This window comes from Aquarana catesbeiana, linkage group LG13 (genome assembly GCF_042186555.1).
Source record: "Aquarana catesbeiana isolate 2022-GZ linkage group LG13, ASM4218655v1, whole genome shotgun sequence".
NCBI classification, from domain to species: Eukaryota; Metazoa; Chordata; class Amphibia; order Anura; family Ranidae; genus Aquarana; species Aquarana catesbeiana.
In genome coordinates, this window is record NC_133336.1 from 232796928 (window position 1) to 232813673 (window position 16746).

The 16746-nt window shown below is 46.9% G+C and overlaps 2 protein-coding genes across 3 annotated transcripts in view; one reads left to right on the forward strand and one right to left on the reverse strand.

Moving 5' to 3' along the window:
- The window catches only part of LOC141116953 (NACHT, LRR and PYD domains-containing protein 3-like), a 291452-nt gene that overhangs the window by 13579 nt on the left and 261127 nt on the right, over window positions 1–16746 (reverse strand). For both annotated transcript variants that reach the window (XM_073609472.1, XM_073609473.1), the window contains exon 11: window positions 7934–8098. In XM_073609472.1, the coding sequence (XP_073465573.1) occupies window positions 7934–8098 (165 nt within the window). The remainder of the gene's footprint in view (window positions 1–7933; window positions 8099–16746) is intronic.
- Window positions 1267–4958, forward strand: LOC141116951 (uncharacterized). The gene is made up of 2 exons (XM_073609468.1): window positions 1267–2718; window positions 3427–4958. Exons 1-2 carry the CDS (start codon window positions 1437–1439, stop codon window positions 4815–4817), a joined length of 2673 nt encoding a protein of 890 aa, XP_073465569.1. The 5' UTR covers window positions 1267–1436; the 3' UTR covers window positions 4818–4958.

Below are 16746 nucleotides of genomic sequence, written 5' to 3' on the forward strand. Positions count from 1 at the left end.
GAAGAAGAACCCCGTTCCAGCCACTTCCTCCAAGCCCGGGAATGCCGCTGCCTCAACCCCCGCCCCTACCCCGGCCGGCACCAGCCGACCAGGACCAGCCAAGCCAGACCAGCCTGCAGACGGGCTCCCAGCTTTGGAGCCATGGATGAAGCAGACGGTCGTGCTGCAGCTGAAGGAGGTGGACGGAAGAGTCCCCGACATGACCCCGGAGATCTTTGGAAAGAAGATGATCCTGGAACAGGGGTTCAGCAAAGCGGAGACGCTTTCGGTGCAGGCCTTCACAAGAGGTATATTCTTTATAACTTTTGTGTCGTTCCAGGTCTGCAGAAGGTACTGGGAGATGGTGAAGACCAGTGGCCCTGAATCCCCTTTCCGGAAGTTCACTGCGAACTGCCCCATAACTCGGGACGAAAAGCGGGTGACAGTGGCCATGAGGAACCCCCATACCAGTGGAAAGGACATAGCCACCTACCTCCAGAGGTTCTGCACCGTGGTGAAGGACCCGATCCAAATCTTCGATGCGAACGGCTTCTGGATAGGTAAGTGGTCTGTGCTCTGCAAACTGAGGAAAGACCCTTCGGGGGACATCCAGCACCTGCAGCCTTTCTTCTCCCTGGGATCCTCCGCAGGAATCCTCTTCTACCCCGGCATACCCTACAACTGTAACAAGTGTGGGCAGCCGGGACACATAGGGAAGGATTGTACAGAACTTGCTTGCAAGTTCTGTAGGGTGACAGGCCACGAGACCAAGGACTGTCCAAGGTCTAAAGCCTGCAACCTTTGCGGATTGGCAGAGCATGTCTTCAGACACTGCCCCCAGAGGACCCGGACCTACGCTGGAGCCGTAAGCCAGGGTAAGCCATCCGGGAGAAAGCTGCCAGAAAAACCAAAAGAACCTCGAAAGGCCAAAGGTAAGTCCACTCCCGCCCCACCTGCCCCTGCCCCCCCTGCCCCATCCCCTATCTCCAGCACACCCCCACCCACCCCCTCTGTGCCGGAGGAGCCCCTCCCCACCCCTCCCCCCCCCAACCTGTCCTCCCTGGAAGACTTCCCCACCCTCCCACCCCCCTCCACCCCCACCAGTGGCCCAAGAGGAAGCCGGAAACGTAAGCCAGAGAGCCCAACAGCTGAGGAACCCGCCACCTCCACCAAACGGCCCAACGGGGTCCAACGCGACAGCGAGGGACCCAAGCAAGTAGTGGAGGACCTAGAGTCTGCAGGAGAGGAGGAGGAAGGGGAGGAGACCGTGGTCGACCCTGAGCATGACCTCCCCCCCAACGTCCACATCAGCCAGCAGATGATGGAGTCTGTCCTTGAGGAGCTGGGCCTGGCCCAGGACACAGGACAGGCAGAAGACGCAACGGAAGAGCCACCCCCCCCCTCCGGGGAGGTAAGTTCGGACCCTTGTTAACTAGACCCTCATACCCTTTTTCATTATGGCTGAGATCTCAATCTTTTCCATTAATGTGAGGAGTATCAAGGATACATCTAGAAGGCAAGCGGTCCTGACCTTTCTTTCAAGTCAGCAGAGTGATGTCTACATGCTTCAGGAGTGCGCCCTTCCTCCCTTGAGGAGGTACACTCATCTGTCCTCCCAGTGGACCCTTGGTCCCTCCTACTGGTCCGGGGGTGGCGATTGCAAGTCTGCAGGCGTAGCCATTCTGGTCAGGGGTGGGCGTTTCACGGTTGACTCTATCCATGAGCTAGTCTGTGGCCGTCTTTTGGTCATAGACGGCTCGTGGGTGGAAGAGCCAGTTAGGCTCATCAACGTGTACGCCCCCCCAGACAAGAATGCGCGGCTGGAACTCTTCCAGACCCTGCGGACCCAACTCGTCACCACCAGAACAGTAGTGATCGGCGGTGACTTTAACTGTCCGATCGAGGAGGATGGGCGCAGCTCCAGCATATACGCAAAACTTGATGCTACTTCTAGGCTGCTCAAGGAGATGATCTCGGAGGCCTCCTTGCAGGACGCCGTGGGATCCATAGGGAAAGGGACCGTGAACTATTCGTGGTGCCGACCCGATGGATCTGTGCGTTCCAGGATTGACTTCGTGCTCACTTCAAGAACAGTCAAGCATCGTGAGTTCTCCATGGTCCCCTGCTTTTTCTCTGACCACAGGGCTATTCACTTTCGGGGTGACCTGGGCGAGGGCTTTGCCCGCGGACCGGGTTCCTGGAAGCTGAATAGCACCCTGCTGGAAAACGAGGAATTGATGGGGGAACTCCGAGAAGCCTATGCCACCTGGACGGAGGAAAAGAGATTCTTCGGAAGGGTAAGTGACTGGTGGGAGTTTGTGAAGGTTAAGCTGCGTAGCTTCTTTCAGGCAAGGGGACGCCAGCGTGTGTGTGCCAGGAGGAGGGAACTCAGGAGACTGCAGCGTCAGTTGCAGTCCCTGCAGGACCTTCAGCACTGTGGCTGGGACGTTAGGCAGGACCTGGAGGACACCAAGAGGAGCCTGAAAGGACACTTCGAGGAAGAATCCAGGCACATTGTCTTCCGTGCCAAGGTGGAGAATCTTGAGAAAGGTGAGAAGTGTAATTCTTTCTTTTTCAGGAAACTCCACTCAGGACACACACCCTTGTCAGAGTTGCGCGACGAGACCGGAACACTCCAGAAGGGGAAGAAGGCTGTGATGAAAGTGGTCAGCGACTACTACACCAACCTCTACTCCCCGAAAGAAACGGACACACAGGCGGCCGACAGGTTCCTGTCAGGTATCTCTAACCAAATTGATCCTGCAGGTTCATCAACCGTCAACGCCCCCTTGGTGCTGGAGGAGCTGCACTCTGCCGCTAAATCCTTTAGGCGAGGCAAGACCCCGGGCTGCGATGGTCTCCCAGTTGAACTCTATGTAGCACTGTGGGATCTCGTGGGCCCGGACCTGCTCGAGCTGTACGAGGAGATGGTGGTGGAGGGCAGAATGCCTCCGTCACTGAGGGAGGGGATGATCACGATTTTGTATAAGCGGAAGGGGGAGAGATCGGATCTTAAAAATTGGCGTCCGATCTCTCTGCTGAACGTGGACTACAAAATCCTCGCCAAGGTCCTGGCCAACAGGCTGAAGTCTGTCATCGGACAGATCATCCACCCGGACCAGACTTGCGGCATTCCTGGTCGCAGGATTGCGGACAGCCTTGCGCTTGTCCGGGACACGGTCCAGTACATTCACGGCCGCCGTGTGCACGCGGCCCTGGTCAGTCTTGACCAGGAGAAGGCCTTTGACCGTGTCTCCCACGAGTTTATGTGCAGAGCTCTGCGCAGGTTTGGTCTTGGGGAAATGTTTTGTTCGTATGTGAATGTAATGTACACTGACATTTCTAGTTTGGTGCTGGTAAATGGCTGGAAAACTGACCCCTTTCCAATCCTGTCTGGGGTCAGACAAGGCTGCCCTCTCTCACCTCTGCTTTTTGTTTGTTGTATAGAGCTCTTCGCCCGAAGCATCAGACGGAACCCAGAGATCAGAGGGATCACCGCACCAGGACCGGACAGACGGGAGGTCAAGTGCTCACTCTACATGGACGACGTGACGGTGTTCTGTGCTGATCGGCGCTCCATCGACACACTCGCCCAGACCTGTGAGGACTTCGGCCAAGCTTCAGGGGCAAAGGTCAACTGCGGGAAGTCGGAAGTCATGCTCTTCGGAAAGTGGTTCCTGCCTTCTTCTGCACCAATTCCTTTCAGCGTCAAGACGGACTTCATCAAAATCCTTGGGGTCTGGTTTGGAGCTGAGGGCGCAGCCCTGAAGTCCTGGGAAGAAAGACTGTCAAAGATGCGACAGAAGTTTGGACTTTGGAGCCTCAGAGAACTCACCATCGAAGGCAAAACACTGGTACTCCGCAGCGAGATCCTCCCTGTGTTGCAGTACCTCGCCCAGGCCTGGCCCCCTCGGGTCAACACCTGTAAGGCCATCACCAGGGCGGTGTTTCACTTCATCTGGAGCTCCAAAATGGACAGAGTGAAGCGGGCGGTTATGTTCAAGGAACCCCTCAAGGGCGGTAAGGGCGTGCCCGACATCGCTACACTATTGAGGGTGTGCTTTGCTTGTAACTGCATCCGCAGGACATTGGTGGACAGAACTGTGGACTCTGGTGGTAACTCTATGTCCCGTTTTTTCCTCCTGCCTCTTTGGAGGACCCTTGGATGGGACAAATGGGACAGCTCCATCCCCTACAACTGGGACACGCCTTGGTACTACTTGGACACCTTCAAGTTTATTAAGGAGCTGGGGCTACATGGAGTGAAGCCCGACTTGTGGAAGCCAAAAACTATCCACAAGTTGATCAGAGCATCGGACATTGTTGAGACTGTTCCAGGCCTCCCTTCAGCCACTTGTAAAGTGGTCTGGAGGAATGTTTCTTCAAAGAGACTCACCAACAGGCACAAAGATCTGGCATGGATGGCAATCCAAGGGGGGCTGCCACTCAGGACATTTATGCATGCCAGAAACCTGTGTAGATACAGGCACTGCCCCTTTTGCATCATCCAGGAGGAAACTGCTCTGCATGTTTTCTGGGAGTGCCCCTTTGCACAGGACCTGTTGAGGGCCCTGGAACCTGAACTCAAAGACTTTGTACCACAGACTGCAATCACACACTTTGGTGTGTTGAACGGACTCTTCTGTGGAACTCATTCACAGGAGGACATTGACGGTGCCTGGCGGGTGCTGTGTTGCTTTAAGGACGCTTTATGGTGCGCCAGAAAGCGCCTCATCCACCAGCGGGAGAGGATGTCCATCGAGGACTGTCGCAGACTGGTTCACAGTCTGCTCAGAGACTATCACCTGATGGACTTCAAGGAGGAAGAGGAGGTCTGAAGATTTCCCCATTCCCCCCCCCCTCTCCCCCGTGTATCCTTTGGCAGTTCAAATAAAGCTTCGGGCCTGTGAACTCTTTACTCCCTCCCCTGCCCCACCTTCTCCACCCCCCCCATCACACCCGTTGCCCATTTGAATGTTATTTGACTATATGACTGGACTTTTTGCGAAATGTTTTTAAGTACTGCTTTCAGGGTAATGCGGCGTCATGCATGATGTGATGTTTCGGGGTATTACTACTCTGCACAACACATTAGGCATCATACCGCAGGATGAATGTAATTTATTGGTATGCTTGGTGATGTATTGTAATGTAGTGTATTTATGCGCTGCGTCGCAGTACAGATTGGATGTACCCTGTTTAAAGTATTTGTTTTTTTGTATATTTTCTTGCAAAATAAAGTATACATTTTTCAATCAAAAATTGCATGACCGCGCAATTAGCAGTTAAAGCGACGCAGTGCCGAATTGTAAAAAGTGTTCTGGTCAGGAAGGGGGTAAAACCTTCCGGGGCTGAAGTGGTTAAGCATTATTAAAATCACTGCTCCCGAAAAAATGGCCATTTTTAAAACTTTTTTTTGCATTGATCCATGTCCCCTGGGGCAGGACCCAGGTCCCCAAACACTTTTTATGACAATAACTTGCACATAAGCCTTTAAAATTAGCACTTTTAGCACAATTATCCATGTCCCATAGACTTTAACGGTGTTCGCGTGTTCGAACAAATTTTTTGCCTGTTCGCATGTTCTGGTGTGAAACGAACAGGGGGTGTTCGGCTCATCCCTATTCTCAAGCTCCACCCCTGCTGACCGCCTCGGTCCCTGACTTAACTCAAAATGCTGCTCTGCAAGCGTGACCTCCTCTGGTTGGGTCCCTGACTTGATCACCGCCGAAGAAGCCATGGAGAATAAAATGGTTGTTTTTGCAATTTTTTATGTTGCACAATATTTGGGCAGCGGTTTAACAAACTTACACTTTAATGAATTTTAGTGCACACAAGCACAATATAATACGAAATTTTTTGGTCAAGTATAAAAAAGGATGTTACACCAAGTAAATAGATACCTAACGTGACACACTTTAAAACTGTGTATGCTGACAAACTACGGTACCTAAAAACCTTCATAGGCAATGCTTTAAAAGCTTTTACAGGTTACTAGTTTTGAGTTACACAGGAGGTCTGTCACTAGAAATGTTGCTTTCACTCTGATGTTCATGATGATACCTCATATTTACCTATGTGTGTGTATGTGAACATGGGGGAATAGGGACATTTTCCATTTTTATCATTAATTTTATCATTTATTTTATTACATCTTTTGACATTGCATCGTTAGTTTATTTTTGGCACTTTATTGCTCTCCCAAGGGATGAACAGCATCCTTTGTGATAGCATGAGCCGTGACAGGTCCTCTTTATGGAGAGATCTTGGATCTATATTAGACCCCATATCTCTTCTCTGCTATCCATTGCATATGGTCATATCAAGATCGGTTTGATCAGATGAGTTTCCAGCTAGTAAAAAATCCAAATCCAGAAGTGGTGGAATCCTTGCCACTTCTGGTTTCTGACATCACAAAGGGGTGGGAACAATGGAGGTTCCTCTCACTCTGTGTAGGGCATCTGATCTGATGAGTTGCATTGATACCGAGCTCCCTGGTGGAGCGGAAGAGCCCAGTAAAGGCGGCAGGTGGCAGGGGGAGGGGATCTTCTCCTCTACCTGTAAAAGTGATCAGGTGACTGTACAGTGGGTATAGAAAAGAATCATCTCCCTTTAAAATAATAACATTTTGTTGCTTTGTAGCCTGAATTGAAGACAGACACAATTTTTGTTTTATCCAGCTGTGTTTTCTCAGTGCAACTTATAACATCCAAGTTAAAGATATAACACCAAAACATCAGAAAAAATGTAAAAAATTCAAAATCAGAATCACTGAGTTGGAAAAAGGATCACCCCCTCTAATCAGGTGTAGGTAATATTAGCCAACAATATTCACTGCTCAAGGCCTGAAGAAGGGGGGAGACCTTTCCCCCAAAAAGGCATTGGCTGTATTTGATCTTAAACAACATACATTTCAAAAAGACTTTTAAATTAGATGAGCTTTTGTAATAGGCGCTTCGCAATACCTACTACAGAGTTTATTCTGATGACATTGTCATATATTTATATTATTAGCTGTCCAGCAGTTATATTGGCAAAGCAATTGCATTTATGTTTATTTTCTGTTTATTGTCATTATTCTAATTGTTTATTGTTTTGCTGCCTTCTATGGTCACTGTTTATATTGCACTCATATTTTCTGTATCCTCCCCTCTATGTGTATGATGTCATTTTCCTTTCCTTCATTGTGAGTTCCTGCTATCCTTCCTGCAACACATATTCCCCGTACACACGGTCGGACTTTGTTCGGACATTTCAACAACAAAATCCTAGGATTTTTTCCAACGGATGTTGGCTCAAACTTGTCTTGCATACACACGGTCACACAAGTTTGTCGGAAAATCCGATCGTTCTAAACGCGGTGACGTAAAACACGTACGTCGGGACTATAAACGGGGCAGTGGCCAATAGCTTTCATCTCCTTATTTATTCTGAGCATGCGTGACACTTTGTCCGTCGGATTTGTGTACACACGATCGGAAATTAAGACAACGGATTTTGTTGTCGGAAAATTTTATATCCTGCCCTCAAACTTTGTGTGTCGGAAAAGCCGATGGAAAATGTGTGATGGAGCCTACACACGGTCGGAATTTCAGACAACAAGGTCCTATCACACATTTTCCATCGGAAAATCCGACCGTGTGTACGGGGCAATACACTGAAATTAGGAAAAAATATTCCTTTTAACCACTTCAAATACCGACATCTACAACATCATATAGTTTGCCTGAACCTTCTGTGTGCAATAAAAAAATCAGGGATGCCGAGTGTTTGGTAAGTTCATCTATTCAATGAGATTGTCTGCAGTGATCGTCTCTGCTCCATTCAACCCAGACATTCAGATCTCAGGAAGAGAAAAGTCACTATTATAACAATTGAAGTCGGAATATTCACAAGTTTTGGATATAAAACAGTCCCAGAATATTATTGTCTCAGTCAGTCCTGTTATACTCACCGTAATTCTTCTATACAGCTTGTTGTCAGAGCTTCCATCAGATCACCGATATTAAGACCCTCCTGATTCTTCCCAGACAGGTTCAGTCTCCTCAGTCTCTGGTTATTTCTAATTCCAGATGCCAGGTGGGGACAGGAACTGTCTGTCAGTTGATTATTATCCAAACTGTAGAAGAAGAGAAGAATGTTACCTGAAGAAAATGAATTTCTCCCCAGGAATGAATGTAACTATTCTCTACATGAATGGAACGCATTTCTCTTTATTGGAATCATTTATATTAGATCACTTTATAAAACTCCAGGACACGAAAACCCCCAATATTGTCCTCCATGTGTAGAGACGGTGATATCTCCATACACAGGATGACCACAGGATACCACTGACATGACTCATATTGTGCTATAATCTCCTTGTGTATGGAGCATGAATGGTATCAGTAGACAGTGGGCTCAATTCACAAAATGGTATTGTCATCTTTAACCACTTGAATACCAGACTTTTTCTGGCTTAAATCATTATTTTTTGCTAGAAAACTACATATAACCCCAAAACATTATACATTTTTTAGCAGATATCCTGCGGAATAAAACGGTGATCATTGCAATTTTCTATGTTTCACAGTATTTGCTACGCTAAAAAAAGACAGCTTATCATGTTACACTTTAAAATTGCACACGCTAATTGAATGGTGTCAAATTCTGGAACTTAAAAATCTTCATAGGCAGAGGAGGTCTAGTGCTAGAATTATTGCTCTGGCTCTAATGTTCGTGGCGATACCTCACATGTGTTGTGCAAATACTGTTTACATATGTGCGCGCAATTTTATTTATCTTACTTTTTATTTTTACACTGTCCCTTTATTTATTTTTTTACTTTTATTCCTATTGTAAACATCCTTTATAATAGAATTAAGAATGAAAGGGTCTCTTTATGGAGAGATATGGGGTCAAAAAGACCCCAAATCTCTTCCTTATCTTTACAAAGCAAAATATCAAAAACATTCTTTTTTTAATCTATGCTTTAAAGAAGAAATGTATTTACTTCCAGCCTGGGCTGGAAATAAAGTTGGGATGTTGCTCTGGTCCTCCAAGACCATAGAGGCGATCAAAGAGTATTTACTGAAGGAATGGATTATGTCACTGAATATTTATTCTGATTGATGTTTATTGTATATACACATACACGGTGAAGTAATATTGATTTTTTGAGAGGCTCAGCCAATATATACACATTATTACTGAATAGTTGTGGGAACACAATAATTTGGCTTGCTGCTATCAGACTACACTTATTATTAGGAACATAGAAATTAAAGCGGAGTTCCAACCAAAAATGGAACTTCCACTTTTCAGCTTCCTCCCCCCCTCCGGTGTCACATTTCAGGGGGGAGCAGATACCTGTCTAATCCAGGTATTTTCTCCCACTTCCGGGCATAGATTGCTGCAGTATCCGCAGCGATCTACGCTATGTTGGCCCCTCCTCCGTCCCCCCCCGCTGTCTTCTGGGAGACACACAAGTCCTAGAAGACAGCAGGGACCAGTGAGATCACGCAGCGCGACTCGCGCATGCGCAATAGGGAACCAGGCTTTGAAGCCACAAGGTTTCAATTCTTGATTTTCTTACTGAAGATGCCGGTGCCTGTACCTGGGAGCCGAGGGAGAGATCGGCTTCGGATGAGGACATCGCGGGCGCCCTGGACAGGTAAGTGTCCTAATATTAAAAGTCAGCAGCTGCAGTATTTGTAGCTGCTGACTTTTATTTTTTTTTTTCAGTGGAACTCCGCTTTAAGGGAGCGTGGGATTATACAGACTAGTTTATTAGGACAAAAAGTCTCTTAATGGTAGAATAAACAGAAGATTAAGGAAAAGAATGCCTCAAACACATCTTAAGACTGATAAACTGCAATATATTACATTTCTGGGGTTTAGATATGCTTTAACCACCTCCAGCCCAGGCCAGTTCTGACATTTCTGTCCTATATGTAAAAATCTGCATTTTTTGCTGGAAAATTACTTAGAACCGCAAATATTGTATATTTTTTAAGTAGAGGCCATAGAGAATAGAATGGTTGTTGTTGGAATTTTTTATGTCGCTCGATATTTGGGCAGCGGTTTATCAAACATAAATTTTCAGAACAAAATACACTTTAATATATTTTAGTGCACACAACGTAATACCTATTTTTTGGGGTAAAATATAAAAACAAGGATGTTACACCGAGTAAATAGATACCCAACATGATACACTTTAAAATTATGTATGCTGACAAACTATGGTAACCAAAAATCTTCATAGGCAATGTTTTAAATGCCTTTACAGGTTACTAGTTTTGAGTTACTAAGGAGGTCTGTCACTAGAAATGTTGCTTTCACTCTGATGATGATACCTCACATGTGTGGTGCGATCACTTTTACCTGTATGTGTGTGTGAGCATGGAGGGATGGGGTCACTTTCAAAACAGAAAAAAAAAAAACAGAATCACTGAGTTGGAAAAAGGATCACCCCCTTCTAAAAATAAACTCAAGCAGGTGTAGCTAATATTAGCTAAAGCGGTAATAGAGTGTATATATATTCCTGCGCTACTATGTTGGAAATGAAAGGTATATAAAAAACTGCTGCAAGCACCGAATAAGGGTCAAACCATACCCGTAATCATATTAAAACAAATGGGGGTTGGTGCTGTGCTGTTTAAAAGTAAGTAAGTAATCAGAGAAAGAATACTGCTAAAGGTAGCAGTACAAATAAATCAACAGTGTAAATAATAACCACAGTGTGTGGTAAAGTGACTGGTAACAAAGTGCACAATAGATAATGTGAAAACACAACAATCATTCTTCTGTAGTCAAAAAAAAAAAAAAAAAAAGTGTACTGCTAAAGGTAGCAGTGCACATGTAAATGAATAAATAAATGAACAAAAAAAGATCAATAATGTAAACAATATCCACAGTGGGTTGTAAAGTGACTGATTTCAAAGTGCAAAATAAATGATGTTGAAACACTAGAATATTTCTTCTGTAAATACGATGAGTGCAAATATAAATGTGCAAAATGAACTGTGCAAAAACCAGGAAAGGTCTCTCAGTGCAGAGTGCAAATAGTGCAAAACGGCAATACAGTCCTTTCTTCTGTGTGCAAAGGACGTCAAGGTGCAAACACAAGGTGCCAAGAATAGTAAACTCCTCTTCGTGCAAAAACACACACTGGTTGCAATGGCCTCTTACCTTTCAGTAATGAGGTAACCGCATGTGTATACAAATATGTAAGATTCACTTCTTCCTTCTACCATAGTGCTGGGCCACTGTAGATCTAGAAATGTCTTTGTCTCTCAGTGGATGCAAGGGGGATATCAGAAAAGAGAGGGGGTCTGGCTTGTGTAGTATTTTGAATAAATGTAGCTTTTATTGATAACAACAATGAGGGTACTCACCCAGGTTGATCCTGCCAGTAGCATATGCTTGTCTCAAAGATTAAGCCATGCACGTGTAAGTACACACGGCCAGTACAGTGAAACTGCGAATGGCTCAATAAATCAGTTATGGTTCCTTTGATCGCTCTGGGACAGAAAGGCACCTGTACTGATGTTGGCAGACGAGCTAGCCGCTCTTGGAGTTCTGTGCATTATTCTATGATTGTATGCGAGTACCAACATTGTTATTAGGGATGAGCTTTCTGTTCGGGTCCAACATGAGTTTGACTTGAACATTGGCTGTTCGCCCGTTCGTCGAAAACTGAACATTATGGGCCGTTCGCGGCGCGTAATGGTCCATAATGCACTGCGGGAGCGCAGTGATGTATGATGATTGGCCAGAGCATGCACCATGACCTGCATGCTTTGGCCAATCACAGCACCCTCAGCTAAGAGAGCCATAATTGGCCAAAGGCAGGGTGTCTTTTTGCCAATCATGGCTCAGGGGGACTAAGTCCACGCCCCACACTATATAAGGCTGCCTGCACCTCAGCCTTGTGTAGTGTGTCGTTGCCGTGGACGGAGAGAGTGTTATTTAGATTGAGCAGGCAGGTTATTCAGTTAGCTGCAGTGAATTTAATATATATATATATATATATATACACACACACATACAGTCACTCTCGTAGTATATCCACTGCATACAGTTTAGCTATTTAGCTATATCTCACTGCAGGCCATTCCTGATGTACTGCTTCTAATATACTTCTGGCAGGCACGTGATTCAGTTAGCTGCAGTGTATTTAATGTATATGATTTATATACAGATAGTCTTGTATATGTATATATATATATATATATATATATATATATATATACACATACATATATCCACTGCATACAGTTTAGCTGTATCTCACTGCAGGCCGTTCCTGGTGTACTCTTTCTAATACTTCTGGTAGGCAGGTGATTCAGTCAGCTGCAGTGTATTTAATATATATATATATATTATCCACTGCATAAAGTTTAACTAGATCTCACTGCAGGCCGTAATATATATATACACACACAGATATATATATATATATATATATATATATATATATATATATATATATATATATATATATATATATATATATATATATATATATATAGTCAGGAAAGGGTCTGTCCGCTGGTAAGATCTATCATTTGGCGTGCAGTACTGAGGTCCACCAGCAGGTGTCTCCTGGCAGTTTGGAACTGTCAGGAAAGTCTTTCCCTGCTGGTGTTATGTCATCATTGGGCCACAGTACTGACGTCCACCAGCGGATGGATCCTGGCAGTATGGCGCAGACAACACTCCCTGCGCTCAGGTGTTACATGAGGACAATCACTGGCAGTCCCATAAATACCCGGCAAGCCATCAAACTCACATGCTTGCCTTGGTACCTTTCTTCCATGTGCCCTGACCTGTACCTGCGACCTGTATCCTGAACCCTGTAACCTGTATCTGAACCTGAGCCTGCACTCGAGCCTGTACCCAATCCCATCCTGATTCTGTCCCTCCTGTGTTCCTGTTCCCTTGTAAGCCTGATCCCATCCATTATCGCCCTCTCCCGTCCTGCCCTTGTTCATTTGCTGATCCCCTGTGTATGACCCTGGCCTGGCTAATGTGTTTGATTTCAGTACTTATCTGTTGTCTGTGGGTTTCTGTTTGTTGGTTGGTTGAGCACTATTTGTATTTGGGGTGTTTACTTATTGATATCACTTATCTTAAATAAACATTATTCTTATTCACTTTACATGCGTTTTGGTTTTCTCTTTGCAGTCCACACAATCTGGTCACACCTGTTCATGACATATATCCTGCATACAGTTTAACTAGATCTCACTGCAGGCCGTTCCTGGTGTACTGTTTCTAATATACTTCAGGCGGTGTGCACAGTATACAGTGCTGTGCACCCATAGTGCAGTTGCTCACACTTTTCTGGTGGTCAATACAGTACACCCATAGTTGTTATTACACTTCTGTTGGTGTACACAGTACCGTGCACCCCTAGTGCAGTTGCTACTACTTTACTGTGGTGTACACAATACATACAGTGTACCCATAGTTGTTATTATACTTCTGTTGGTGTACACAGTACCGTGCACCAATAGTGCAGTTGCTACTACTTTCCTGGTGGTGAACACAATACATACAGTGCACCCATAGTTGTTATTACACTTCTGGTGGTGTACACAGTACCGTGCACCCCTAGTGCAGTTGCTACTACTTTACTGGTGGTGTACACAATAAATACAGTGCACCCATAGTTATTAAACTTCTGTTGGTGTACACAGTACCGGGCACCCCTAGTGCAGTTGCTACTACTTCCCTGGTGGTGTACACAGTACACATTACAGTTTAGTTTTTTTTGCAAAACAAAATTTACAGCATGGCTGGAAGGCCACCAAGGAGAGGCAGACACCCACAGGCCACTAAAAGAGGGCAAGCAGGCTCTGTGTCTACAGTCAACAGTGCTGGTTGTGGACACGTTGCATCCTCAGCACATGGCCGTGGGGCACGCTTGTCCTTTTTCCTGCATATGGCCGCGTTACAGGATCCAGGAGGGGGCAACGGGGCAATTACCCTCTGAGAATGCGGGTGAGTGAGTGGACAGCAGGCGGCTCCGCGGCTGAGAGCACGGGCGGCTCCATTGGTGAGAGACAGCGGGCGGCTCCGTTGGTGAGAGACAGCGGGCGGGCCAGGTGGCTCAGTTGTTGAGCAGCTGTGCGGCTCGGTGACAGTGTGAGAGCGGGCTGCTGGCCAATCAGGGAGCCGGCGGGCGGGGGAGCAGAGAGATTACATCATCTCTTACCGCCCGGCGCCCGCCCTGCATCCCTGCAGTTCCACCCTCACTGTGCAGTGTGCAGGCAGCCGAGGCAGCAGAGAGATTACATCATCTCTCTGCTGCTTGTTGGTAATCTGCTGCCTGACTCTGGGACACAGCAAGAGACAATTATAGCAGACAAGTGACAATCTGCAACATGTGGCATAGGACGTGGCAAGTGACAATTTGCAACGTGTGGCATGGGACGTGGCAAGTGACAATCTGCAATATGTGGCAAGGGATGTGGCAAGTGACAATCTGCAATATGTGGCAAGGGATGTGGCAAGTGACAATCCGCAACCTGTGGCATGGGATGTGGCAAGTGACATGGCAAGTGACAATCTGCAACGTGTAGCAAGGGACATGGCAAGTGACAATCTGCATCTGGTGACAGGTGACGTGGAAAGTGACAATCCGCAACGTGTGGCAGGTGACAGTGGCCACTGATTCTGCATTATGGTGAGTTGAACCATTTCCTTTTTTATAACAATGTAATAATAGTAATAATGCGCTTCAATCATCCTGACACCATAACAACCATGGTGCTGGGATGATTGAAGCGCTAACACCAGCCTTTTACCCGATAAATTTACCCCAAAAAAAGTATTTTCTGGCAGTGCCCCTCCCGAGACTAGGCTCTGGATCCGCCCCCACGGCGTGTTATTGTGCCACAACATGCAGAAGAGTTGGTGGAATGGATAACAAAGCCCTCTTCATCCTCTGTCAACCAGGCTCAGAGTAGTTTGCCTGCCAATGCAGCTGCCAAAGCGGCCTATTATATTGGCTCCATGTCAACAGTCACTTCTTCCCTAGCCCCACCATCATGCACGGAGGAGTCCCCCGAACTATTCGACCACAGTGTCGGGTACATGCTGCAGGAGTATGCACAGCGATTTGAAGGCTCCGATGATGGTACCCAGGTTGAGGAAGGGAGTAACGTCAGCCTAGAGAGAGGGGGTGCCCAAGAAAGTCAAGAAACTGGCAGTCATATTCCCCCAGCTGCAGCATACTGCCAAATTTGCTTCAGTGATGACGAGGGAGCGGATGATGAGGTCACTGACTCAACTTGGGTACCTGATAGAAGAGAGGAGGAGGAGGATGCACATCTCAAAGGAGGTAAGATGCCCTCCAGGGGGCAGCTTAAGGGCAGCCACCCTATTGCATCACACCGCAGAGCTAAGCAGGTGCAGGACGCTGCTGACTCCCCACATATTTCGAAAAGTTCCTTGTTGTTGGCCTTTTTTGACACGTGTGCAGCAGATCGCACCATTGCTGTTTGCAACATATGTCTGAAGCGTATCAAACGTGGCCAAAACAGCAGCCGCTTGGGCACCACATTCTTGACCAGACGACCTCCCATGCAGTCCGTTGGCAACAGCACTTAAAAGACCCACATCAAAGAGCAAGGCTAACCTCTCCTTGCTCCTCATCAGCTGGGATCTCCAACCCCACTATACCTCCAGTCCTCTTAGAAACCTGCACTGATAGGAATGAAGGTATAGAAATAGGTGTCCCAAGTACTTGCGGCCATTCTGCTAGCAGTACACCAACATCGGATTTTAGCAGGCAAATTTCCCTAACCCAGTTGCTAAACCGTCAAAGAAATTCGGTCCCAGCCATCCACATGCTCAGCGTCTGAATACTAGCTTGGCCAAATTGCTATCACTGCAACTGCTGCGTTTTCAGCTGGTAGACTCTGCCCCCTTTCGTGAATTTGTGGAATGTGCGGTATCTCAGTGGCAGATTCCCAAATGCCATTTCTTTTCACGGAAGGTCATTCCGGCTGTCTACCAGCATGTGGAAGGCAATCTCTTGGCCTCATTGGACAGGGCGGTCAGCAGTAAGGTGCATATTACCGCTGACTCATGGTCCAGCAGCTGACAGCTGGGAAGGATGCAGAACAGGGTTCAATATTGTTGGAGTTTGTTCCGCCACCACGCCTCCAAAATGCTAGTGGTGATTCTGCCACAGCTCTCATCGACCCCCTCCTCTTCTTCTTCCTCTATGGCCTCTTCCTCTGCAGATTTCTCTTCTGAACCAGCGGTACTCCGTAGGCATTCAAGGGGCTACGCAAGCACTCGGGCAAAAAGGTGCCATGCAGTGCTTGAGTTGGTCTGCTTAGGGGACAGGAGCCACACTGGGGCAGAGATTCTGTCAGCTCTGCAGGGGTAGGCTCAGGTGGTTGACGCCACGCCAGCTTCAGCCAGGAATGGTTGTATGGGACAATGGCACCAACCTCCTCTCCGCCCTCTGACAGGGACACTTGACACGTGTTCCCTGTTTGGCACACATCCTGAATTTGGTGGTGCAGCGGTTCTTGAGCAGGTACCCGGGCTTACAGGATCTCCTGAGGCAGGCCAGGAAAGTCTGTGGTCATTTCCGCCGGTCATATAATGCCAGTGCTCGGCTGGCTGACATTCAAAGAGAATGCAACCTGCCCAAGAACCGCCTCATTTGTGACATGCCCACCAGGTGGAACTCAACGTTGGCAATGCTGCAGTGGCTGCACACGCAGCAGAGGGACATCAATGAATACCTGTGTGAGTATG

Bases quoted from the DNA above. Each gene is read 5' to 3' on its own strand.
- LOC141116951 (XM_073609468.1), top strand. From the start codon at position 1,437: ATGGCTGAGATCTCAATCTTTTCCATTAATGTGAGGAGTATCAAGGAT. The intron at 2,719-3,426 runs GTATCTCTAACC...TTTGTTGTATAG, and splicing joins GGCCGACAGGTTCCTGTCAG to AGCTCTTCGCCCGAAGCATC.